Source organism: Pelodiscus sinensis, chromosome 1 (assembly GCF_049634645.1).
Source record: "Pelodiscus sinensis isolate JC-2024 chromosome 1, ASM4963464v1, whole genome shotgun sequence".
Taxonomy (NCBI): domain Eukaryota; kingdom Metazoa; phylum Chordata; order Testudines; family Trionychidae; genus Pelodiscus; species Pelodiscus sinensis.
The window spans coordinates 191,619,734-191,646,626 of NC_134711.1; the positions used below are offsets into that span (position 1 = coordinate 191,619,734).

Below are 26,893 nucleotides of genomic sequence, written 5' to 3' on the forward strand. Positions count from 1 at the left end.
GGTTTTGGAAAGAACACAGGTAAGTTAACAGATTAATTTAAATGGACCAAGTGCCACATGGTGTGAAACATGTATGAGAGTTCAGTCATGCATGCCTGAAGCTCACTCTCTCTGCTGGGCTAAGGTGATGGCTACCAAAAAAACTATTTTGAGAGTGAGATAGAGCAGACTAGGAGAGAGGCTCAAATGCAGGGATGAGTTCCATAAGTTTTAGGAGAATAACAATGATGTCCCACTCTAAAATAGATTTTCTGACCACTAAAGTATATAGAAGGGCCTTGAGAAACCTGGATATTGCTGGTTGAGAAAAAACTAAGAGCAACTCCACTGGTGGATGATCCTCCATTATTACGGTCAGGAAGACACTGAATGAGCTAAAGGAAGGAACAAATATTTCAACTGTAGAAATTATTGAGAATCTTTAGTACTTGAGCTTGAATGAAGTCTAAGCTGTTTTGGGCAATGATGGGGTAGAAGCCCATCACAGGCTGGAAAGGGGTCAATAGCCAATTAATTATGGCACAGATGCAACAGGTGTGTACCTAAGTAGCTGCTTCTGGTGCAACTGGGAACGATCTGAAAGTTAATTGGCACTTGAGCCTTATAAAAGGTGTATGGGGGGGGAGGGGAAAAGGGACAGCTCAGTCTGAAGGAGAGAACCATTGGCAGCAGAGGGATTTCTGTGAAGCAGCCTGAGCCAGAGTCTGCAAAAGTGCAGCAATCTCAGAGACTCATTCCAAGGGGCCAGTACTCAATGCCAAAGCTGGGGGTGAAGATGCTAGAGTACCTGAAGGAGACTGAAACTGGAGCTCAGAGACGGATAGATTTGGTGAAAGACTATGATTACTAGTTTGAGCATTTGATGCCCTGAAAGTGGTTGGCCTAGAAGTTTCTCAGCCAGTGGTCTGAACTGTGCACTGACAGAATCAACCTGAAAAAAGCATTAGAGAGGCAGATTTCTGCAACATCACATCCTGATTTGTGGGGATGTAAAATCCCATTTAAGTGGCTATTTGATTAAACATATTGTTTAATGGGTTAACCGATTAAGGGATGGCAAGTGAGGGAGCTGCTGCACTGTGGAGCTGGTGAGCCCAGTCGGGTGGCAGGGCAGGGGATGGGGCTTGCAGCAGGAGGGCCACAAACAACCTCCCCATGTCTGGCAAAATCCCTCAGCTGGGACCAGTTAGGTCCCAAGGGTGCCAGACCAGGAAGGTCCAACCTGTACTGTATTTGCAAGCTTCCTTTCATGGTTTTCAATGCAGAATAAACTTCTTCCTGACCCAATCTCTCTTCCTTTCTGTCTTTTGATAGGAAAATGGCAGCTTATATTGTGTAAATAAAGGTTTTGTCTTCAATTAACTAATTCTACAAAATTAAAATATTTTATTGACATGTGTAGTTAATTCTGAAATTTTGAAAAACACTGGAACTGTTCTTTGACAAAATATTAAAGCTGAATGTGTCAACAAAAATCTATATTCATTTGTACAACTGGGATATGTTATAAATAGTGGTGAATGTATTTATGATTGCTTCTAATGTGGGGCAACTTACTGGTTTCAATAACGTCCAGTTTCTGGAAGCTCTCCAAGACCTCTCCATTCAGTATTCTGGGTAGGAAGTCTCGTAACTGCATTACTTCAGTTGTTAGTCTCTCCAAATCTCGCTTTTTTACTTTAACAAATTCCTCTTTGGTCTCAGCCTTCTGAATCATGGAACAGACCATAGATATCTTTGTTACTCTGCAGTAGTCTCTTACTTGTATTCTAGTTAAACATCTATCTTTCTCTACCACAAATGCATCTCCCACCATTCAATAGTAATACAGGATTTATTTTGAAAGGGAATGTTATCTAGTGGTCTTTTAAATCATTGAACTTTAAAAATATGAAGTATCATACATATGCTGAACTACTATCTTTAGATTGTCCTAAGGCTTATGATGTACTGTTTGTATTTTAAAGTAATCCAAAAAATTCTGAAACTTCCTCAGCTATTTTAATAAATCATAATAGGTCTTCTACTGGAACTATTTATATTCACCACAAAAGATCAAATTTTAAAAGCTCATAAATTAACATTCATGAATCACAACCAACACACAGAATCAATTAAACTCTGATTTAAGACCAATAAAAGTTATATAATTCTTCTTGTATTTAACTGTTGCTATAGCATTCATTTAAACTCTGCCGCCTGAGAAAATTAGCTCTTACTTAAAAAAAGAAACGGAGTACTCACTCTAATATATGCATGTGCACACTGTACTGTCTTGAAAACTGCTGTACATTCAAGATTAATCATTAAGTTTTGTTAGTCTGGAATGTCTTCCAATATGCTTTCAAAAGGCAGAATTACAAAATTTTGGGGTGATCTTTTTGTGTGCGCTTATTTCAACCACAAATCAAGTTATTTTAATATCAATTAGTCTGGTGCTATACAAAACCACAAATTTTTCTCCCTAGATTCTAGAATGAAGCAGCACATTTCAAACTCACTACTACTCTGATCACTTATTATATCTAATATTTTTCTTACACTCCTGTCTGTTTTCATACATCTCTATTTGTGTGTCTCCCTCTCATTCCACCCTCTTATTTAAATATTATTCCTTTTGGGTGGCAAAGGAGGGAACATCTTTCCAACAGCTTTAATTTCCTCCTTTCTCCCTCTCCAAGAACCTTGCATTATAGGCTATCTCACTTACCTAAAAGAACACAAAACTAGAGATATATTGAAATCCCCAGTCTTTATATGATCTGCACATTATTAAAGCCACTCCAAAACTATCCAGAGATATTTCAGATAGTAACCCTGAAACAGGTGCAAATAGATAACAACTGATTAATATCACCTGCCTTACTAGCTGTGAGTCCACACTGGTCGGTCAGGGTGAGTCGACACAGCACTTACTTCAAAATAACATCAGTTATTTTGAAATAATAATGCTAGGCTGTGTCTAGACTGGCAAGTTTTTCCGCAAATGCTTTTAACAGAAAAGTTTTCCGTTAAAAGCATTTGCGGAAAAGAGCATCTAGATTGGCACGGATGCTTTTCCGCAAAAGCACTTTTTGCAGAAAAGCGTCCGTGCCAATCTAGACGCACTTTTGTGCAAAAAAAGCCCCGATCGCCATTTTCGCGATTAGGGCTTTTTTGTGCAAAACAAATCTGAGCTGTCTACACTGGCCCTTTTGCACAAAAGCTTTTGCGCAAAAGGACTTTTGCCCAATCGGGAGCAGCATAGTATTTCCGCAAGAAGCACTGATTTCTTACATGAGATCGTCAGTGTTCTTGCGGAAATTCAAGCGGCAAGTGTAGACAGCTGGCAAGTTTTTCCACAAAAGCAGCTGCTTTTGCAGAAAAACTTGCCAGTCTAGACACAGCCCTAGGCTGTGTCTACACTGGGCCACTTATTCCGGAAAATCAGCCGCTTTTCCGGAATAAGCTGCGAACTGTCTACACTGGCCCTTGAATTTCCGGAAAAGCAACGACGCTCTACTGTACAAAATCAGCCGCTATTCCGGAAAAACTATTCTGCTCCCGCTTGGGCATAAGTCCTTATTCCGGAACACTGTTCCGGAAAAGGGCCAGTGTAGACAGCCCAGTAGTCTTTTCCGGAAAAAAGCCCCGATCGCGAAAATGGCGATCGGGGCTCTTTTCCGGAAAAGCACGTCTACATTGGCCACAGACACTTTTCCGGGAAAAGGGCTTTTCCGGAAAAGCAGCCTGCCAATGTAGATGCTCCTTTTCCGGAAAAACTGAAATCGGAATAGTATTCCGTTTTAAGCAGTTCCGGAAATTCATGCCAGTGTAGACACAGCCCTAGTGTCTACACAGCAATTCTGTTATTTCAAAATCTTATAAACCTCATTCCACGAGGAATAATGTTTCACTGCTATTTTGAAATAGCTCCTCCATAGGGCCATTCAAAATAATTACTCCCCTGTACCTCCTGGGCCTCTAAATCAAGGTAGCATTTCCACATTAGGGACGCCTGCCTTAGACTAATTCTGAGGCTTCCCTGTAGTGTAGATGTGCTATTTTGTAAAAAAAAATTCTGAAATAGCTTATTTCAAAATAAGTGTGCTGTTTAAAATAAACCAGCAACTGCCATGCTGGCAAGAAATCTCTAGTGAAAACAGCTGCCCCTCAAGCCTGTCAAACTTTCTTCTGAAAAAGAGCTGTGTTTAAGCTCAAACATGTCTTTCTTACCAACAGAAGTTGGAGTAATAAAAACTATTACTTCACCTATCTTGTCTCTTATACCGTGGGACCAGCATGCCTACAACACTGCATACAAATTTTCTTCAGTCAGCCACAAGGGGCTGCTGAAGAACCATACAAACAGCCTTTACTCTAAGGTGCTGCCTCTGCAACATTCCCATCTTCAGCCAGATGAGAGAGTGAAGGTCATTCCAAGTATACTTTATCACTAAACTACCAGGACAATCTATATGGAATTTGCATTTCTCTTACACATTTTTCTATTTCCTCTCCCTTTTTGGTTGCCTGCTTCATCCTCTTTCTTTTCTGTTTGTATGCTTCCCTTTCATGTTTACTTCTCCTTTTACTTCTTTTGCAGTCCCTTCCCTTCCTGCTTCCCCTCCCCATCAAAAACAGCCCAGTGCTGTCTGGCATTTAACAAAATACCAGATTTCCTGGTTAAGACACCAGAGTGAAAATGAAAGTATTAAAATAAGATTATTTACATAGATTGTAAACTTTCTGGACAGAGTGAATCTCTTTGCCATGTTAATGGATTAAATCCCAAGGAGCTCAGAGGGAGGGGAGGGGAAGATAAACAGGTCAGCAAAACTTTAGATCGGGGTAGCCAGCCTGTGGTTCTGGAGCTGCATTCAGCTCTTCAGATGTTAATACAGGCAGTCCCCGGGTTACGTACAAGATAGGGACTGTAGGTTTGTTCTTAAGTTGAATCTGTATGTAAATCGGAACTGGCGTCCAGATTCAGACACTGATGAAACTGACCGCCAGTTCTGACTTACATACAGAATCAACTTAAGAACCCCAAGCGTCCCCAAGTCAGCTGCTGCTGAAACTGATCAGCGGCTGATTCCAGGAAGCCTGGGGCAGAGCAACTCTGCCTGGGGCTTCCTGTAGTCAGCACTGGTCAGTTTCAGCAGCGGCTGACTTGGGGACGCCTGGGGCAGAGCAGCTGGGGTGCTGCCGGGTTGGTCCAGTAGTGCCCAGAGCAGCGCTGCAGGACCAACCGGCAGTGCCCCAGCTGCTCTACCCCAGGGTCCACAACAAAAGCCTGGTCTGCTGGGGGGGGCACACTAGCTTCCCCCCCCCAACAGACCAGGGACACGGGGAGCAAAGCCGCAGCGGCAGCGGGGTGCCGCGCCTCTGAGGCTTTGCTCTGGCAAAACCTCAGAGGCGCGGGACCCCGCCGTGGCTGCAGCTTTGCTCCTGGTGTCCCTGGTCTGCTGGAGACGGTCCCCAGCAGACCAGAGACACCGGGAGCGAAGCCGCAGCAGCGGTGGGTTCCCGCGCTTCTGAGGCTTTGCCAGAGCAAAGCCTCAGAGGCGCGGGACCTCACCGCGGCTGCGGCTTCGCTCCCGGTGCCCCTGGTCTGCTGGAGACGGTCTCCAGCAGACCAGGGGCACCGGGAGCAGCTTTTCTCGCTCCGGAGGTCGAGGTGGCGGATTGCTGCCTGCAAGCTCCAGGGCGAGAAAGCCCCGTTCGTAAGTGCGGATCCGACATAAGTCGGATCCGCGTAAGTCGGGGACTGCCTGTAAAGCTTTTTGCACAGGCACTGACCCCAGGACTGGAGCGACGGGGTCTAACTTTCCAGTGTGTTAGGGGGTGCTCAACCCCTGGCACAGCCACAGGTCCTGTCCCTACTCCATCTTTCCCCCAAAACTGCCACCACTTCCTATCCTCTCCCCTGAGTCTGCCATGCCCTTGTTCCCCTCTGCTGGCAACTGAGAGGTGGTGGAGGCAGGAGAGGGGAGCTGATGATGTATAATTGTGGCTCTCTGGTACTGTACATTGGTTATATTCTGGATCCTTCTCAGGCTCAGGTTGTCCACCACTGCTTTAGATAAACAGGGTGATCAATCAGGGGACTGAGCAGATTAGTGATCATATAGGAAGGGTGAAGTAGCAAGTCAGTAGTTTTGACAAATGAAAAGCAATTTGGAACTGGTATCAAAGATGGGTGTATTCAGTACTAAATACTTTAACAGTTGGATTGCGATGTTAAATGCACAAAATTGAGAATTCTAATTTACGATTCTCTCAGTACACATAGTTCATCTCATGCAACATGACAGATGCAATTGTCAAGTTTTATTTTTTCTTTCCTCCACTCAGAAATAATTTACAAGCCTCAAATGTTGGAATATTTTTTTAAAGAAAGGAATTAGACATACAGACTAGGTCGCTGAAAAATGGATGGTTTTGTGATTAAGGCCCCAAACTAGACTCAGAAGACTATTGGTGCAGGACGTTATGGTGCAGGAGGTGGGGGGCGCTGCAGCCAGCATTTCCGTGCTCAGAAGTCAGCCCCACTGCCAACCCATCACCGGTTTTGCCAGCTCCAGACCTCTGGGCAGCCCCCGCAGCTACCCACTGGCCTCACTAGCTTTGCTGCTGCCTGCTGGCCTTGAAAGCTCTAAAACAGTGGTCCCCAACGTGGTGCCCACAGGCGCCATGGCGCCCGCCGGGCCATTTCTGTGCATCTGCTGACTGAACGGGGCTGACTCCGCCCCCGGGCGCCTGGGTGGTGCCAGTCCCCTGGGTGCACGGTGTACGGGCAGCGTCGGCCCCGGGCCGCCCCCGGGTGCACAGTATTTGGGTGGCCCTGCCCCCGGGTGCACGGTGTAAGGGCAGTGCCGGCCCCGGGTGCGCGGCACAGGGGCAGCCCCGGCTGCAGGCGTGCGGCAGAGGAATAGTGCCGGCCCTGGGTGCACAGCACATGGGCAGTGCCAGCCCCGGGTGCGCGGCATTTGGGCAGCCCCGCCCCCGGGTGCACAGCATATGGGTGGTGCCGGCCCTTGGGCACGCGACACAGGGGTGGCACCCGCCCAGGGCATGCAGTACACGGGCGGTGGCAGCCCCGCCCCTGGGCGCGTGGCGCATGGGCTTTTCCAGCCCCGGCGCACGGCGTATGGGCAGCTCCACCCCTGGGCGCGTGGCACAGGAGCGGTACCAGCGCCGACCCCTGGGAGTGTGGCACATGGGTGGCACCAGCACCAGGCGTGTCCATATGGGTGGCCCTGTCCCCAGGCACGTGCACAGCCCTGCCCCTGGGTTCCCAGCAGCCCCAAAAGGTTGGGGACCACTGCTCTAAAAGCCCTTCAGGTCCTATCAGCCACCAATCCACAGCTCACCACCCATGGGCTATGTCTACGCTCACGGCTTCTTGCGCGAGAAATATGCAAACGAGGCTAAGCGTGGAATATTGCCAAGCCTCATTTGCATACATAATGAGCTGCCATTTTTCCAGAAGAGGTTCTTGCGCCACAAGGAGCTGTCTATACTGCCCCTTCTTGTGCAAGAAAAACGCTCTTGCGCAATGCTTTTATTCCTGAAAATAATCAGCGTAGCGGCATTGCGCAAAAGGGTTTTTCTTGCGCAAGAAGGGGCAGTGTAGACAGCTCCTTCTGGCGTAAGAGCCTCTTCTGCAAAAATGGCAGTTTATTAGGTATGCAAATGAGGCTTAGCAATATTCCACATATTTCTCACGCAAGAAGCCGTGAGTGTAGATATAGCCCTAGGCTACGTCTACACTGGTATGATTTTCCGGAAATGCTTTTAATGGAAAAGTTTTCCGTTAAAAGCATTTTCAGAAAAGCACGTCTAGATTGGCAGGACGCTTTTCTGGAAAAGCACTTTTTCCGGAAAAGCGTCCGTGGCCAATCTAGACGCGCTTTTCCGCAAAAAAGCCTCGATCGTCATTTTCGCGATCGGGGCTTTTTTGCGGAAAACACTACTGTGCTGTCTACACTTGCCCTTTTCCGGAACAGTTTTCCGGAAAAAGACTTTTGCCCGAACGGGAGCAGCATAGTTTTTCCGGAAAAGCACTGATGATTTTACATTAGATCGTCAGTGCTTTTCCGGAAATTCAAGCGGCCAGTGTAGACATCTGGTAAGTTTTTCCAGAAAAGCAGTTGATTTTCCGGAATAACTTGCCAGTGTAGACACAGCCCTAGAGTACAGGCCACTGGCCCTGCTGGACCTAGGATACGGGCCTTGGCAGCTCCATTGCTGCCAGTGCAGGGCTCAGCTCCTGGCCTCGGCCTGAGGGTCAGCAGTTGCCCCCATCTGTGGCCCCTCTGTGGCCAAGGAGGGGTTAAGGTTGTCAAGTCTCCTAGACTAGACGGACTTGACTTTGCCACAAATTGCATCGAGTTGGCAACCATCAGAGAGGCATGGAAAAAAGTGTAAAGGGGTACCTTCAGCCTAAAAATTGTTCCAGCACCATTGCAAAAGACTTGCTGGGATCAATTCCTGATGTTACCACTAACCCCCTATGCAACAATGCCCATAGCATTTAACTGTGAATCTCAGTTTTCCATCTATAAAACTTGGTTCTGTAATGCACAAAGATGTTGTGCGGTGCTTCGATGCTATGGGTTAATATAAGTAACTAAAGACAAAGATGGCTGAGGTAATATCTTTTTATTGGACCAACTTCTTTTGGTGAACAAGATCAATTTTAAGCTTACACCTCTGTAGAGCTGTGTGTGAATTCAAAAGATTGTCCTCTCACCACAAAAAGTGGTCCCATAGAAGATATGACCTCACTCACCTTATTTCTTTAACATCCTGGGATCAACACAGCTATCACACCACTACATGAAACAAGTAACTGTTAAGTCAGAACCCAGTTCTATCTATTCCTCTTTTTTCTAAAGCATAGGTTCCCAAACTGAGGGGCATCAAGAAATTCCAGGGGGGCAGGGGGGGCGACCCAGCCCAGCCTTAAGAAAGAGCCCGGTCCTTTTGTCCACTCAGGCTGGCTGGGGCAGACTTCAAAATGGCTGCCTTTAAAGGGCAATGCCTGCTCTGCTCTTGAAAGCCAATTTTTTTTCCTCAACAAGTTTTGCTGGGGGTTTTTTTTTTGGGGGGGGGGGGAGCGTGAGGGTTTCTCAAAAATCAAAAAGGGGGCATGATGCCAAAAAGTTTGGGAACCACTGTTCTAAAGATTATGTGATGTTGAACAGATCACTGATTCAGTGACTCACCTCCACAGCTGGCTAATATTCTCTAGTGTAGCTCTTGTATAGTGCATTACAGTTCACACAAATACACATTATAGAGTGTAAACTGAAGTTTTATTTTTTTGTATCTATCTTTACAAGGCCTCCCAAGGTCATATCTCACAGCAGAAGTCACTGTGGCTGCATATAATGTACTAAATGTGTCCTGATTTTCTAAAAGTACATCCACACACATCAAGCCTGGTCAAAACAGGTCTTTTGGAGGCGGGAGGAACACCAACTTCATTCTGGGATGTATTAGCAAGACAGTTGTACGGAAGCCATGAGACGTAATTCTTCCACTCTACTCTGAGCTGTTATGACCTCCAGTTCTGGAAAGATGTGAACAAACTGGAGACAGTCTAGAGAAGAGCAACAAGAATGATTAAAGGTCTGGAAAACATGACCTATGAGGGAAGACTGAAAAAAAAAATGGGCCAATTTGGTCTGGCAAAGTGAACCCTGAGAGGGGGAGGAAATAGCTTTCAAGTGCATACAAAGTTGTTACAAAGAGGGAGAAAAATGTTTCTCCTTCATTAGCGAGGACAGGATAAGAAGCAACAGGCTTAAAAGAAGGGGGGATGAGGTTGGATACTAGGACATTTCTGGGAGGGGGGGGGAGAGTGTAGCCCAGGGTAAGAGATTGCAGAATCTCGATGGTTAATACGTTCAGGGGAAAGGTGTGACAGAGGCAGGTCGGGGGATGCCTAGCTCAGGCTTCACCCTGCCATGACTGGTGCACGGGACGAGCCCAGCTGACCCTCTCAAAAGCCCTTCGGGGCCTATCGTTTGCAGCGCTCTGAGGTCGCAGACGCCCTGCCTGGGCACGCGGAGGCAGCACAACCGGGAACCGAACCTGCCCCGCCAGACCCCGCCGCTTCGGGGCGAGCGACCCGGGGCCTGATGGGCGCGAGGCGCAACCTAGCGGAGGGAAAAGGCCGCGCGCTCTACCTGCCCGTCCGCGGCCTGGCGCGCGCTCCGCTTCATGGCGCCCGCCGGCCTCGAAATTCTCCCGCGCGCCGCGAGAAAGGCGCAAGAGCAGAGCCCCCGCCCACCACGCGCCTCCGCTCCACGTGACTCTCTCGAACATCCCACCTCGGAAGGGGGGGGGGCGGAGCCCAGCGGGTTCTGGGACTGGTGGGAAGGGCCGCTTGTAGGCGCGTGGAGGTTCCTTGCCTATTCTGCGCCTCGCAGTTCTTAGGAGGCGGGACGCAGAAGGCTTCCCGGTGCCCGCGGCTGGTGCCTGGCAGGGTGCGCTGGCCAGTCCCGGGAGCCTTTGAAGGGGACCGGTGCGATTGCTAGTGTCCTTTGTGACTGGGCTGGGAGCTGCCTTCGCTGGAGGTTTTGGGTTGGTTTTGGGTTTTTTTAGGCTACTTATGCCTGGGGTGGGGGCGTTCATCTCCAAAGTAGCAGACAGGCGAGTGGGAGTTTCTAACGCTGGTAGTTTTACCAAGGCTGTGTCTAGACTGCAGGGTTTTTTCGAAAAAAGTAGCTTTTTTTTGAAAAAACTAAACCTGCATCTAGACTATAGCCGTGTTCTTTTGAAATCATTTCACAAGGAAGAACGCCTTTTTTTGAAAATGCTCTTTTGAAAAAAGGCGTTCTTGAATGCAAACAGGGCTTTTTCGAACGAGAGCATCCAGACTGCCTGGGAGCTCTCTTTCGAAAAAGCAGCTCACTTTTCCAAAGAAGAGATTGCAGTTTAGATGCTCTTTTTTGAAAGAAGCTTTTTTGAAAGGATCTTTCGAAAAAGTCTCTTTCGAAAGAGGCTTGCAGTCTAGATGTAGCCCAAGTGACAATAGAAGACAGTGGGAAGATGAATGAAATCCAGCAACTTCTTTTCTGCAAAGTGCAGCAGTTTGATATCCATTACACACTTTGGGGGTGCCATACTGCAGCAGATTTAGTTGGTCCAGTACAGGCTCAGCTAGTGAAGTATCAGCAAGGACAATGGCCAGCGCAAGATGCTTCAGAGCAATGTGTAAGAGCCATTGCGGTAGGCCCTGGCCCACTGTCTCTAGCAGCCAAAAATTTATCTAACCCTTGCAACATCAGTTTTAATAGTCTTTCCAAAATGTTTACCATATTCTTGAATGAATTGTCCATAAAACTCCTTTTAATCTTATTAAAGTCTAACCTAAAAAGCATCCAATGAGCAATAAGATCCAGAGTAATTACTATGTAAAAAAGTATTTGCATTATTTGTTTTAATTCCCCACTTCTAAATGTCATTGGATAGTCCTTTGTGCTTGTGTTAGGAGACAGGACCATCAGTTTTACCTTGTCTAATTGCTCTATCTTTATATACTTTCATTATGTCCCCTCTTCTCTCCTTTTTTAAAATAAAATCCCAATCTTGTAATTCTCTCGTCATGTGAGGATTTTTCCATGTCTTTAACTAGTCTTTTTATCCTTTTCTGAACATCCCTCTTCTTTTACAATATTATTTCTGAGATGATGAAACCAATACTCTAGACAGGCCATGCTGTATTAGTTGATATGAAGGCATTATAATATTGTATTAGTCACTATCCCATTACTTATGCATCCTAACATTTTGGGATTTTTTAAACTTCTGCAGCCCATTTAGCCAAAGGTTCCATTGCACTGTGTAGTTATGCCCCAATCCCTTTCCTGAGTTGTGATAATTAATCCAGAGCTCTCTGTAAGATAATTTTTTCCTTCAGTATGTTTTATTTACATTTATCAACACTGAATTTAATTTGCCATCATGTTGCCTATGTGCCTGGTTTGTTGATGTCTCGCAGGTTCCTCATAATCTTTTTGTTCCTGACTAAATAACTTTGTGTCATTGCAAATTTGTGCTTCAGTTCTCACCATTTCCTGACCATTGTTTAATACTAGAGGGCCTACTCTGAAATTTTGAAGCACTCTGCGAACTTTTTACAATAAGGAAAACTAACTAATCCTACTTTTTGCTTATTCTCTCTTTTCTCTGCCAATTTTGTGTTCATAACAGTGATTTGCCTCTAATCCCATGACTGCTTAGCTTCTTGTAGATTTTTGTGTGGGACTTTGTCAAAGGCCTGTTTGGACATCTAAATAAATTGCCATGTCGTTCTCTTTTATCCGTTGTTTTACCGATTACATGTTTTAAAAAAAAAAAACCTGTAAGATACTTCAAAGTTTCAAAAAAACTCCAGTCAATCTGAAGAAGTGGGTTGTGCCCACTACAGCTCATGATACCATCTACATGTTTTGTTAGTCTATAAAGTGCTACCGGATCATTTGTTGTTTTTTAAGTGTATTATGTAAGATATTAGTGAGTCATTATTTTCGTTTGTAGAAACCATGCTGGGCAAACCGTGCCATTATTGTCATCACCTTCCAGATATTTTGTTTTTAATTATTATTTCAAATAATTTTCTGGTTACAGGTGTAATTCTGACTGGTATCAAATTCCCCAAATCACCTTTACAGCCTTTTAAAAATATAGTTACAACATTGGGTTTAATGGAGGAATCACAGAATATGTTAAGATTTAAGCTTAAAACATATTAATCATGAAGGAGGGCACAGAGACACTGCCAATTTGCAATCTAGTCAGATTTTTCTAAAGTTGTTTAATATACTGTAAATTTACATTTGAATATGCCTCTACTCTTTATGATTTTACAATCATAGTTTCTTATCATTTCTGTTTGTTAAAGATTTACACAGAAAACAGAGAAACAAGACTCGGATCTTATTTGAATCTTACATAGCTGGCCTCATGTGCCTGCGTGCAGTTCCACTGATCTCTATAGGAATCACTTGGGCATAAGGATCTGATCCTGTGGAACAACCTGCAGGATAGGGCTTTAAGTATTGTAAAATGGACAAAGTAAGCAAGCTTAAAAATGTTTATTCCTTGTTGTTTCCAGTAATCTTAGATGATACATGTAACTATAGTAGATAGGGATGTTAAAATGGTTAACTGGTTAAATGATAGTGCTTAACCAGTAAACCCTTTTAACCTAGGACCCACCACCCATCCTGCTATGACTGGACACCACAGATGTTAATTGGCAAGAGCCAGTTAATATCCCTAATAATAGATATAAATAATTTCAAACAGAAGTGTGAATTTAAAATGGTTTGTAGGATTGTCAGGTTTTGTTTCCACCCGGACAGTTCGGTATTCGGATCCCGTCTGGTTAAAATTAAAAAAAAAAAACCCAGAAAATCCCGGACACGTGAAATGTCCAGTATTTCCTGTTTCCCTTGGACGGAAGCCTGGCGGGGACAATTTTCCCCTGTCGTATCAGGTGGGGGAGGGAGTGAGGAGTGCAGAGCCATTTAAAGCCACAGCACCATTTTTTGTTTTTAACTTTGGTCTCCCCTTTTTTTCTTTTTTGTTTAACAACTTTGGTCTCTCTTTTTTTTTTTTAACTTAACAGCTTTGGTCTCCCCCCTTTTTTTTTCTCAACAACATTTTTTCCTGGTGGTTTTTTTTGGGAGGGGAAAGAGGAGTGTTCCATATTTTTTGTTAAACCATCTGGCAACCCTAATGGTTTGTGTGCATTAAAGTAGAAGGTAGTTTAATGTCTGGGTGAAAGTCAGAATTCCCTCTTTTGTTACAAGTATTTAGGACTACAATTTTAACTGGGCCCCAGTCCGGTAGCTAGGTTCAGCCAAACAGAATTTATTGCAGGATGAAGTCACTGAAAGAATACATAAAAAATTATTGGAAGATTAGAAGAAATAAGTTGTCTAAAAGAGAAAAATCAATGGTATGTGTTGTTGAAAGAATTAGAGGGTGTCTTCTCTGTTTTTGTAGGTGAAAGTCTACATGGTAAGAAATGATAAATTGTGGTCTATATCCTCAGAGGTATTTAGGTGCATACCTCCCATTGAACCTGAATTTGTGTATGTTGGATTCTGTGAGCTGGCAATGTTTTATAGTATTTTATGAAAATAGAACAGATACAAGTAGTGTCTCCTGGATCTGGCTTTTTGATGGTATATACAGGCTCAGTTTTCCATATAATGTTTTGAAGTTGAAAATACTGTGTAGGAAGAATGGTCTTGTGGCTCTTGGAGATTTAGGGATCTAAATTCACCCTGAGTTCCTACCACAGATTTTTCTCATGACTGCTTACTTCAAGATCCTCCTGACCATGAAAATTATGCCTATGATACCCACTCCAGTCGTTGGGAGATAGAAAGGCATGACTCACCTGCATAGATCCATTGTAGCAATGGCCTACGTTGTTTGCTGCCTCACATCTCCATTTGTAAAATGCGTATTATACTTCTGAATCTAAATGAGATCTGACACTGCTGGTCAAAACCGTTCTTACAAAACAAAGGAGATTTAAACTAAAGATTAGAATTGTAGGGGAACACTGTTTTGTTAAAGAAAGGCTTTCAAATTTCTGCCAAAAATCTAAAATCATTCACTTTTCACCTGTAGGGATTGTTTGTCTGGATTTCTCAGTCCATGTTTGCTAATTCCTGAAGCTGTTTCTCGTAACCTAGGGTTTCAAACAACCGTGGCCTATGTGTGCGTGTGTAGTGTCATGCAGGGGAGAGTGCTTTATATACTGAAAAGCATCCGTGTCCAACGAAATTGCCGGGAGGAGGGGGACTTTGGCCGCCGCTTGTACAGACGCCATGGTGAGGGGGGGAGTCGTTTAAAAGCGCATAGTGTGTAGTGGCACAATATGCGACTGGCACATTTCCCCACCGAAGGAAAGCACCTTTCAATAAGTGACTACTAGCTCTTTAAGAGCAGAACCCTCCCCGGAGAGACCTGGAACTCTTGCGACAGAGAGCGATTGTGACGCAATCAGCGGGCGTTCGATGGAACGCGTCAGCCGGTTCCAGCGGGCCGGCGGGAGGGACGCCGTCTACCCAGCAGAGGGAGGGGGAGCGAAGGGGGATGGTGGAGCGGGGACCATGGCTCCTGCTGCCGCCACCGCCGCCGTGCAGCCGCCAGAGATCCAGTTCGCGCAGAGACTGGCCGCCAACGAGAAGCGGAACCGGGACCGGGCGGTGAAGAAGCTGCGCGGCTACATCAGCCTCAGGACCCGGAGCCCGGCGGGTAAAGACGGGCAGGAGCGCGGTGCTGGGCGACGGTGGGGCCGGCACATGGTGCTGAGGCAGGCAGCCTGAGGTTTGGTAGGGGAGACGAAGCGGTGGCAACTGCGAAATGGGGGTGGGGTTAGGAGTCGCACATGGCTGGGGTCAGGGTAAGGGACGGAGTAGCTGAGGCAAGCACGTGGTGCCACGAGAGGCATGGGCATCAGAGAATGAGGGCGGGCAGGGCAGGCATGAGGGCTTAGCCCTGGCAGTAGAATGAGGGCGGGCAGGGCAGGCATGAGGGCTTAGCCCTGGCAGTAGACTGCTGAGGGGCAGTGGTGTTAGGGAAAGGAAGTGGAGTCACAGAGTGTACGAGACACGTGGAGTTGTTAGCCCTGAGAATGGGGTTATGCTGCACATGGTGTGTGGTGCGCAAGGCCAAATTAAGAAGGAGTAAGGGATGCTGCTGCTCAGATGGGAGTGGAGCTTCTTGTACTCTCTACCTTTTATAAGAAGAATTTGTGCGTTCACTACTTCATGTCCTTATTTTATATTATTTTAATTTATATTTACCATGGGAAGAATTTTTTTCCTGAAATATATTACTACGAATGTGGAGGAATAATTAGCGGCTTGGCTCCTAAGAACACAGAGACTTCAAGTACTGTAAAGTAGACAATTACATGGATGTTTAGAAATATTACATATTTCAGATTCTGTTTTTTAAATGGGGAGTATTTCCAGAATCAGTAATGTCTCTAGAACCAGAATGAATTTTTTGAGATTGCTCATAAAAATCACTTTTTGAAACAGCATGTAACTCAGTTATGATTGCCAAATGGAGACAACAAGCATTTGAGCTCACATATGAAGCATCCTAGTTGGATATCTGGGGAAATGTTAAGTGAAGCATGCTTTAAAGTTGATACCTGACGGAGGCCTAATGTATACTTAAAAATTTGATCAACCTAGCCATGTCTGCTCTGAAAAACTTTGCATCCTGAGTGCCATAGGTATGCTGACTTAACACCCTGTCCCTGCTATAAATGGCAGGTAGGTGAGCAAAAGAATTCTTCAGCATAGCTAGTGCTTCCCAGAGAGGTGGACATCAACAGAAAAGCTCCTTCCATCCATTTCAGAAGAATCTACGTTACAGCAGCAGAGGTGCGGTTCCATAGCTGTACAAACAGTAGTGTAGACCTACCCTGAGATGACTGTGTGTAATTCATAGCTGTTACATGTTTTCTGCCTGCCTCTTCAATAGGGTTTACATTTCAATTTTATGTAGGAGCACCCATTTACAATATGACTGTGTACCAAGCATCTTAGAAAATGTCTTTGTGTAGCTGGTGTAGGCAGAATCCAGTCCTATCGATGTTAGCAATACTAGGCCGTATTTTAACGAGATTGGCGCACAACCATATTGCATACTTTGATATATGGCTGCTGCAAGAGCTAAACCCATTTTTGTTGTTTTAAGTGAAAACTTAAATTCTGCAGTAGGATGAAATGTGCTAACATAAATCCATTGTATGTGTGGAAATTTAGTATGTGCAGATTACCAGGGCGCTTGTTAATATAATTACAAAACATTTAGATAAATATCAGCACTTTTTTTTCTTAATTTGTGCTCTTTGAGGTTTTTTTCACACTTTTTTAAACCTTACAATTCAGTGATCAGGTGACTGAATGGCTTAACAGGGAGTAGCAAGAGCTTTCTGTGTCTTCCCATCCTCTTATATAGAGTAGGAAAACTTGCATCAATACAACTGTAGTGCTGTTTATACCAGCACAAGCCCCTAGCGCAGAGACACTTATCCAATGTGACTTACCTTGTTGACTTTCTCTAGACAAGTGGCATGGGTGCATTCTGTTTATACTGCAGGTTTGCAGCTACCCCTGGGCAACCTCTCCTTCCCACCCCCACCAGGCTGGGTTGGCAGTAGGGAGTGCAGCCCAAGAGGGGTCCACACAGTGGGCAACCCAGCCTTGGTGAGGGCTGACGGCAAGGAGCGTGGCTCCAGCCAGGGCTGGAGGCAGCGGGGCCGACAGCCAGGAGTGCATCCCCAGCCAGGTTGTCACAGTGGGAGGGCACTGCCTAAGTTGGGGCTGGTGCGGTGAGAGGTGCACCCCCAGTTAGGGCTGAAGGCAGCAGAGCTGGCAGCCAAGAGAGAGCCCTGGCCAGGGCTGGAGGCAGTGGGGTCAGCAGCTTGGCACGGCTGTTCAAGGCTGGCGCCAAGGGAGGGACAACCCCAGTCAGTGCTGGCATGGTGAGAGGCTGGAGGCAGCAGGGCAGGAGGCATGGAGAACAGCCCACAGTTGGGAGCAGAGCCCACAGCCTGGTAGGGAGCCTTGACCTCCACTGGTCTGGCAAACTCCATGGTTTTTGCACCACTCAGGTCTCGAGGGTGCCGGACAAGGGAGATTTGGCCTATAGTTACTTTTCTTCTCAGAAGTATGTGTGCCATAGCTTGGAATTGAGCGTAAGATCACAGTGCAAATTCAAGGCACCATTAGAGATTCTTGAATTTTTAGTAACACATCTTTTTCAGTGTGGTGCCATGGAGTTTGTTGGTAAGGGATCAACTATAGGTACAATCAAAAGAACTTAATTATGATCAATGATTAAGACTGGGTCATGCTAAAAATATTAAATGTGATTCAGTCACATCTCTTGCTGGTCTGCGTTCTAACATTGATTTACCCATACATAGCTGCTGACTACTGAGAAATGAGTTCAGTATTTGAATTGCATTTAAATAAGATTTCAAAACACAGAATGTATTTCTGAATGTATCCATTGAGTGTTGGTGTTTGAGTGTAGTGATAGCCACTTACTCTCCCTGCTTTATCCTTAGCCTTTCTCCTCCCCTCTCATCCTTTTCATGAAACATTAAATATGATGCCCTCACTTAAAATAACACTGGGACTTTGTTCCCTATGGTGTGTGAGGGGTGTTTTTTGTGTGCAGGGCTGTGCTGACAAGGGGATGGAATAAAACAGCCTAACAGGTTTTTCCCATCTGTGACTTCTTGAAAACGCTTATTACTTTATATGAGACAAGTTGGAGGCTAAAAGGCAATGTGTCATTGCATTAAATGAGTTTTTTCACAAGCAAAACTGTCATATTAGCTTCAGTTCCATTCAAAATAGAAGGAAAAATGTGTATTTTAAAGGGGTGGAAGTGAGTGAATGGAGAATGAGAAATCTGCTTTTAAGAATTTGGAGGAAGTGATTTTCTTTCAAATGTGTAATTTTTTTATTTATTGCACTCTAGGTGGCTTCAGCCAAGAAGAATTATTAAAAATATGGAAAGGATTATTTTATTGTATGTGGATGCAAGATAAACCTCTGCTGCAGGTATATTATCCAATTGTCCTTTTTTGGGTGAGGGGATGAGGGGAAGTTGTGTGTGTATATAGTAGATATCCTTCTAGAATGCACCATGAAGATACAGTTCCCTTTCATTTGGGTAGCAACACTGATTTAATTACATTCTTGTCACATTTCGTTCATAAGGATAAGTTGGAATTCAACACATGTGGGAGAGTTAATTGTAACTGGCAGTCCTTCACTAAAGGAGGCACCTATAGATTTACTTGAATGGGAGTGTATTTGAGTTTTCAGCAGCCTATTCTGGGAGATGGACAATCTTTTCATTAACATTTATTTTTGTTTCCTTTTATCTTTTTAAGGAAGAACTAGCAAGTACTATCTCCCAACTTATACATGTCATTCAGAATATTGAAGCTCGTAAGTTTACTATTTCATTTTGTTTTATCTATTTTTTTGGCCTTTATATTTTGGGACTTTTAGGCAGTCATCGGGGAGTCCAGAACAGATATAGATAGGGTTGTTGGGCTTTTTTGTTGTTGTTTTCCAGTTGTCATCCAAGATTTGTCTGTGATTGCAATGTATGAGGCGGGTCTCAGTCACATGTTCAGAATCCAAACATGAAAAAGTTTGCGGTACAACAGTATTTTGATATAAAAAGTGCTCCATATTGCCATGATGGGTATCAATACAAAACCATGAGAGTGCCTTACTACTTCACTTTTATTTAGCTGCTCATTTGCTTTTATATCTTTCACCTCAATTAAAAACAGACATGTTTTTGAACTGTAACAACCTGATCCAGCATTAAGAATGTGTCTGATTTATTTGCTGAATCATGGCCTAACTGGGTACAAGTAGAACTTAGTGCGAAATCAACACTTTTTTCTGCCTCAAGTAGATATACACTTTTCATTTGATCTCTTACAAAGATCAGTCAGTGTAACTGTTTGCAGCACCTATTTATGTAAAATACTTGTTTGCTCCTAGTTACTGTAGTACCTGAGCACCTTACAGTCTGTATTGTATCTCCCCTCACAACAGTCTTGAGTATGTGTTTCCAGACTGGTGATGAAACTGCTGGACCAGTATGTGAAGAAGTGTGAAAAAAATTAAAAGAAAAATTGGAAAAGAGGTCTCTCTAGGTTGCTTGCGTTAACACACAGTAATATTAGTGTTGAACATGCATATTCACTATTTTAATTCTGTTGCAGAGCACCTGTTCATTCAGACCTTTTGGCAAACTATGAACCGTGAATGGAATGGAATAGACAGACTGCGCCTTGATAAATACTACATGGTAATATTAATTCTTTAGGGTGATTTTTTTTTTAGTATATATATTATACATGGACAAAGAATGATGATACTGTACAAGAGAGTTGCCATAGCTTTGTATGTGTTTGCAGAAGAATTTTCCAGAGTTGTGCCAGTTTCAGTATGCACAATGCATTTATAGGCCTCTATTTAGGGGCCATGGCAAATGTAGAAGTCATTACGTTATTTTTATGTAAGTGTCTGATCCTGCTTATGCATCTGCTTAGCTTTACGCCACACGGGCATTCTTTATTGACTTCAGTAAGACTATACCTGGGCATAAAATTAAGTACATACATGAGTGTTGGTAATAATATCCAGAGGGCATGTTAATGGATGCCTCATCAAAATTAAGATTTACATATTGGTTAAGGTTTTTCTGCAAGGTGTCGTTTAAAAACAAAAGAATTACAATTTGTGGCAATTAAACTTACTACCATGTAGTAGAAACCAAAGTATAGGAGATATTGTGTTAACAGTGAGGTAAATTAATTTTAAAGGCATATTCTGAGCATAAAATATCTATTAATGGAAATACTCCATGAAATGAGATTAGTGTTTTCGTCTTCCAATTTTTATTTCCTTAAAAAAGGAAGCTTCATTCAAAAACTTATCTTATTGGGGTTTTATGGTTCAGACGTTCACTACTCCAAATTGAGAACATCAGCAATGTAAGGTTAAGTTTATTATGGCTGTTACATATGTAGTATACCTGTCTCTTAATTAAATGTATATGCAATGGGACAAACTAATGTTAGTGTGAAGCTATTAACATTTTCAATTGGTTTGAACTTATTCAGTTGGAATTTTTGTAAACTGGGAAATGCACCTTAACTGATTTGTAGGATTTATGGGGTAGAGGCGGGCATCATAGAACTGTGTAGGGGAATTCACAATGGTTGCTATCGTTACATACCAAGCCAAAGAAAAAGAGTAAGTAGAGATGCTGGGGGAACTTCAGGTCATACACTGCCTGTACCCCATCTCTTTGTAATGGAGAAACTTCTCATATGTTCATGAAAGAAGCTTTCCAGCAAACTTTCTGGGGCCATAAAAAACTCAATTAAACAATAACTAGTTTATTGACTCTGTTAGAAAATTGCAGTATCGTATAACAACTCTTCTGCTTTATAGCTAATCCGCATGGTTTTGAGGCAGTCCTTCGAAGTACTGAAAAGAAATGGATGGGATGAAAGGTAAATAAACGGATGTAATTGTACAATAAAGAAATTATGCAGTGTGCCTATATCAAAAATATTTAATGTGCCTTCTTTCTCTTTAGGTAGCTCTTTTAGTCATGGGCTTTCTTTGTTCTGCTTAAGCCTTTTATGTATCACATCTCTTGTGCTGTCTAGTTTACTACAAGTTGCACCTAAGTGGTCTAGCACCCTCAGAACCTGACTGGTCCTGAATAAGGATGTTAAGTATCAGCTAACTGACTAATTGAATAGTCTATACATTTTTGCATCAACTATTCAATTAGTCGATAGGGCGGCTCTGCCTTTGAAGTGTAACAACAGCCCCTAGGGCTGTTACTACACATCAAAGGCAAAAGCGCTGCGTGGAGCCTGGGGTTAGCTGAGGACTCCCCAGTTGATCCCGGGCTCCACTCAGCACTGTCTCTTTGAAACACCACAAGGAGCCTGATGCTGGACTTCCCACAGCGTTTCAAAGTGGCAGCACTGGATGCAGCATTTCAAAGCGTGGAGCCTGGCACCTGGCCCCAAGCTTCAAGTGGTGCTACCGCTTTGAAGTACCGCCCCTTGCTGCCTCTTTCTGCTGGAGGCAGCAAGATGGGGGAAGCGGCTAACCCGTTCTGGATGTAGAGCCAAGATGTTAGTGCACCCAGCACGAAGAGCCAGGGCAAAGTTGTAGAGCCAAAAAAAAAAAGAGCCTGCCCCTTTAAGAAGCACATTTCTATGCTTTTTGGTCTTAGCAGGCTCCTGCTGGCCGCCACCATATTGGAAGCACCAGACAGCTCCCCTGCCCCGGTGAGCACAGAGGAGCCATTCTTAGGAGCGCAGGGGCGGTTCCGTGAGCCACACTGATTTTGGGGGGGGGGGGGAGTAGCGAGCCGTGGGTTGGCCACAGCTGGACTAGTCAACTGTCCTTTCAACTATCTGATAAGCATTTGCTTATCGGATAGTGGACTAGTCTTTCACATCTATAGTCCCGAATGAGGTGATTTGCCAGACCAGGGAAGGTCCCTCCCCTGATGGCCCATGCTGTCACCGGGTTAGGGCTCCAGCCTGCCCCTGCTGCTGCCCCAACTCCCTGGGGCTCTTCAGGTGCCACCGACCCCGCTGCTGCCAGAGCCAGAGTACTATGGCCAGAGCTCTGCAGCCGTCTGTCTCTGCAGCCAGGGCCAGAGCTTCCTGGCTGCTACTGGGGCTGGAGCTCCTGGGCTGTTGGAGCCAGATCGGGGCCGGGGCTAGAGCTCTGCGTCTGGGGTCAGGGCTCCCTGGCTGCTGCTGGGGGTAGAGCTCCCAGGCTGTGGCCAGAGCTCCACGGATGCTGCTGGGCTGGAACTCCCAGCTGCTGGGACCAAGGAGCTCCACCAGGGCCAGAACTCCCCTCCAGGCTGTCTATCCTCTGCCTCCCAGCCGCCCACCCCCCCCATTACCCCGCACCCACACACATTGGGCTCCCAGCTGAGTCATTGGTGCCCCCTGTGGCGTGCCTGCTGTGATCCAGTTCCACTGATGTTGACAGACCAGGAAGTCCTGGTTAAGGGAGGAACAACCCATATATATTTTGAAGATATTTTATGGATTTGTTAGTGCAAGTAAAGTCATACTTTGCAATTACCTACAGATATCAAATTTTTGCATAAATAATCTTTCCACGTAAATTAACTGGATGCACTATTTTTTTACATCAGAATATGCTGGATGAAAGGTTTAAATCATTTTTGGTTTTCATCAGAAAAAAGTCATGACTTATGACTAGAGTCCATAAATATTTGCTAACAGAATTAAGATCAAGCTGTCTATTCAACTGTCATTTTAGTGCAAAGAAAATTTTTACTCTTACAAATCACAAAATAATTCAAATTAATTACAGAAAGAGTAATGCAAGCTTTACATCTGAATCAGAAACTCATTGTACGTATGGTAATTATTCAATAAAATGAATAATGTTTGAAGTTGAAATTCTACAAATTTAAAACTGTTCTTTTACTTCCCTTTTGCAAGCACATTAATAAAAAATTCTATTACATATATGCAATTTCTTGAACTTTCCCATAAATGTAATCTACGCAAACTGACTTTGCCCAGTCAACAATGGGCCTTACCTGCTAGTTAATGCATACATTAAAGTCTATATTATTATTATTTATTACGTTAAACATGTTTGTAATTGATAATGGTGAAGTTGCTTAAGCAGTTAGTCGAATCATGTATTCCACAATAAGGTTCTTGTGAAAACATATTTGGATATATGTGTACATACTGAATATAAGAGCTTTTAGCATGATGGCTAACACGTCTTGCATTCAATGGTTCCTGTGTATACTGATAATGCCCAGCTTTTTGGCATTGCAACCAGGAGAACTAGCGGTAGAATTTTAGAAGTACACTATGCACTATGAAGTCATAGCACAGAACATCTGGAAAAGGGGAATCTTGTTATCCTATGAATTGCATGTTCCTTATGTGGGGTGACAATTTCATGATAAAACCAGCTTATAGCAAGCAGTCTTTCATTGTAAACTGACTTCTCTGTCCAATCTGTTGCCTCTGCACAGTCTTGTATATTTTCATCAAGCTGTCAAAAAGCCATCTTTTAGCATTTGGTGAAAAAACAAACTATACCCAGGCATATAAATGTATGTATCTTGCTTGCTTTTTTTCTTTTTTCAGTCTGATTGGGCCATTTCTGCATCTGTTAATGAAGGAAGTTATACACCCAGAGAGTAATGCTCCAAATGGGATTAAATTCCATTTTATTGACATCTATCTGGAAGAACTGGCTAAAGTTGGAGCCAAGGAGGTAGAATACACATTGTAACTTTCTTTGTGATTAGTATTTCTATATTACACAGCTATCTTTTATCAGTGTTTTTAAATCCTAGTTTGTTATATTTAATTGTTTTAAATATAGCTTATCGACATTGAAGAAATTTCTAAAATCCTCTTTACTTATCACTGTTTGTTCGGCTATGTTTTGCATTTCTTTGAGCTTAGACAAGGAATATACATTGGTCACTTTCCAATTCTCACGCTCTGGTACAAATAGTCCAATTTTAGATGGCAAATATAACGAAGAAATCTCTGTCTGACTCCTACCCTCTTTTTTTTCTTTGGAGAAAAAAAAATGTTGTAATTTCTCTTGGGACTTTTTAAATTTTAATCACTCTTTTCTTGCATACAAATTCACTTTGAGCCCATAATTGACCTGGTCTTTTAATCACATACGTTGTAGAGGTTTAGAAATCTAATTTTAAAACTGTCTTCAATGACTGGATTTGGATGTGTGCATTTTTATAGATTACCCCATAATCTATAAAAATGCACACTTGCCAGGTACCCAACAATATCTTAATTTAGTTTGCTTGTCAGTGCTTTTGATATTGACCTTCCTCTGTTTTGCTTACATGCTATTGGCTTTTGCAAAGCAGTAGAATTTTACAGCAGTTTAAAGTCTGGTTCTACAGCAGCTACTGTGAAATTCTGCTGCAGGAATATGAATTCAGCATTTCATTATGACTTGAAATCCCTCCCCACAGTGTCTCTTCTTAGCCTGATGGGGAGGGGTCTCTGCAGACTCCATATACTAATTTGCAGCCTTTACTTGCTAGTCCATATATGATGCTGCTGGCAAATCCTCTCCTGGTAGCTATTTTCTTTTTCTTTCTAACCGACATGGTGTGCCTATTAGTTTTGTAGCAGTGCTGTGTAAAGAGGAGCCAGCAGAATGCAAGGGGTGACCTAGCAGTCAGTTCTGTTGGGAGGTGTAGGCAGCATGGGGGTAGGGGAACCTTCCATAACAGAAGACAGTGTCTACAATCAGGGCCCTAATTCAGCAACTGTTTCTCCAGTCCCAGCATTTGCATAGGTTCATAAGGATTTTGATTGGAACTTTGAGAACTGTCCAGGGCAAGGCTACTCAACACGCGGCCCATTTGTTTGCAGCCCCCAGTACAGTTTGAGTTTACGCAGGGCTTAACACATGGCCCGCGGATAGGATCCGTTGAACATGGCTTCCACTGGGAACACATTCCACAATGGCGAGGTGTCTCCCAGGTGGGGGGGTGAGCATTGAAAGACGCAAGCAGACGGGCTGGCTGAAGCAGATGAGTACAGGGTGTCGGCTTTTCTAACCCCCAGGGAAGAGGTGCCAGGAGCACCGGGGCATTGTGGGAAGTGCTGGCTGCTTAGCCTTGTGGGCAGAGCCTGAGAAGTGCTGACTGGCTCACACTGGCCACGTTTGGGTCCAGCACCACGGTTTAAGGTTTCATCTTTGTATTCATGCCCGTCAGTGTGAAAGAAGCTGTTTGCATATATATTTGCATGTGTATATGCAACCACACTTAAATTGTGGCCCTCGGCATGTGCTGTGGATATTGTGGCCCCCGGGGCTTCCAAAGTTGAGTAGCCCTGGTCTAAGGGATTTAGATTAATTGTACTGAAAGGTGTATGTAAATCCCCTATTCTGCTTTGAGAGTCTCAGCCTATATTTATATTGAGCTTAGTAAAAGGATCCAGTCTTACTGTTCATTACTGTTTTGTCTGACAGTCTGTAGATTAAGGTGTGCAGGTTTTAGTGTGCGGCAGAATTACTTTGTGACCTTGGGCTGACTCACTTAACTTTCTTCTGCCTTATTTCACCTTCTTCTTGAATTGAGTATCAAGGACATATTGTGAGGTTTTAATAAATCATTGTGTACAAGCACTCTATTTCTATAGTGCTTCTATCAGATACCTTGGTGGTGGTGGTGGTGCTAAAATGTTGTCAATTTTAGTGGGAAAAGACCTGATGAAAAGTGCTGGCGTAGTCTTATAAAGATCTTCCTCACAGTCTACAATGAGTTACTCAACCTGCCTGCTCTACTATACTAAGTCTTTCTGTCTTTTAATCTCACAGCTCACAGCAGATCAGAATCTCAAGTTTATTGAACCATTCTGCAAAATTGCTGCCAAATCTAAGGAGTAAGTTTGATGGATGAATATTGGATTTTCCATTTTATTTAATTATTTAGTCTTAAGTCTATGAAGTTCTTGAAATGCCATTTCAAGAGGTAATAAACAAATGGATTGAAGCAAAGAACATAACGAAGTTTAGATCCTAGAGAAAGAAGCATATGGACAAACCTTTGTGACTACCTTAATCATAAATGAAGTGGGTGTGTAAACATAAAAAACACCTGTACCTGTGTTTATAGAGTATCTAACACAACAGATACTTCTGGAGTACTGATTGGTATTACTGGAATATATAAAATATTAATAAATAAGCAAAATGTCTAAGCTATAACATTGGAAGAACCAAATCCCAAACTGGATAATCAGCTTGAAGTTACATGACTTGTTTAAGTTATAGATGTTCTTTCCCTCCCCCGCCCCCCAAAAAATTAGATGCCTCTCTCTACCTCTGTCTCACCATCTTCAAAGAATTTTTAAATGTAAATAGGAAGCAAAAAGAGCTTATAATGCACTATGTGTGTTCCTTATCACTCTCATCCCTTTTATATAACGCAGTCGTCACCTGATGCAGGCAGTAGCCCGGGGTATCTTTGAAGCCATTGTGGATCAGTCCCCTTTTGCCATTGAAGATCTAATGAAAGAATTGAAAACAAGCTGTGATGACCATGTTGAGCTGTCCGAGGAAGATGAAGATGAAAACAAGGAGCCATTAATGACCAAAGGTGAGGAAGAAGTGATGAAAATTAGCCTCGCCCAGATTTTAAAGAAATATGGTAGCCACTGATAGGATCCAAATATGTACCCTGTCTTTTAAAAATGCCATTCCTACTCTCAGCCGGCCTATGG

General features: G+C 43.7%; 2 protein-coding genes across 10 annotated transcripts in view; one reads left to right on the forward strand and one right to left on the reverse strand.

Moving 5' to 3' along the window:
• Positions 1–10,317, reverse strand: part of HSF2BP (heat shock transcription factor 2 binding protein) — a 60,586-nt gene extending 50,269 nt beyond the window's left edge. For 5 of the 6 annotated variants that reach the window (XR_012898246.1, XM_075912467.1, XM_075912460.1 and 2 more), the window contains exons 1-2: positions 10,179–10,317; positions 1,558–1,708 (exon numbers count right to left, since the gene is read on the reverse strand). Coding sequence is in view for 5 of the 6 variants with exons in the window: in XM_075912467.1 (XP_075768582.1) it covers positions 1,558–1,708; positions 10,179–10,214 (187 nt within the window). In the remaining variant the exon portion in view is untranslated. The remainder of the gene's footprint in view (positions 1–1,557; positions 1,709–10,178) is intronic. The other variant, XM_075912459.1, reaches the window with a different exon arrangement.
• Positions 10,318–15,017: 4,700 nt separating this feature from the next.
• The window catches only part of RRP1B (ribosomal RNA processing 1B), a 31,348-nt gene continuing 19,472 nt past the window's right edge, over positions 15,018–26,893 (forward strand). Inside the window, exons 1-8 of one of the 4 annotated variants that reach the window (XM_006137883.4) lie at positions 15,018–15,273; positions 18,529–18,611; positions 18,947–19,004; positions 19,799–19,884; positions 21,036–21,097; positions 23,765–23,894; positions 25,989–26,053; positions 26,603–26,769. In XM_006137883.4, coding sequence (XP_006137945.2) covers positions 15,033–15,273; positions 18,529–18,611; positions 18,947–19,004; positions 19,799–19,884; positions 21,036–21,097; positions 23,765–23,894; positions 25,989–26,053; positions 26,603–26,769 — 892 coding nt within the window. In that variant the 5' untranslated portion in view covers positions 15,018–15,032. Of the gene's footprint in view, positions 15,274–15,993; positions 16,416–18,528; positions 18,612–18,946; positions 19,005–19,798; positions 19,885–21,035; positions 21,098–23,764; positions 23,895–25,988; positions 26,054–26,602; positions 26,770–26,893 lie in introns of those variants that run through there. The other 3 variants (XM_014581005.3, XM_014581006.3, XM_075912498.1) reach the window with 3 other exon arrangements.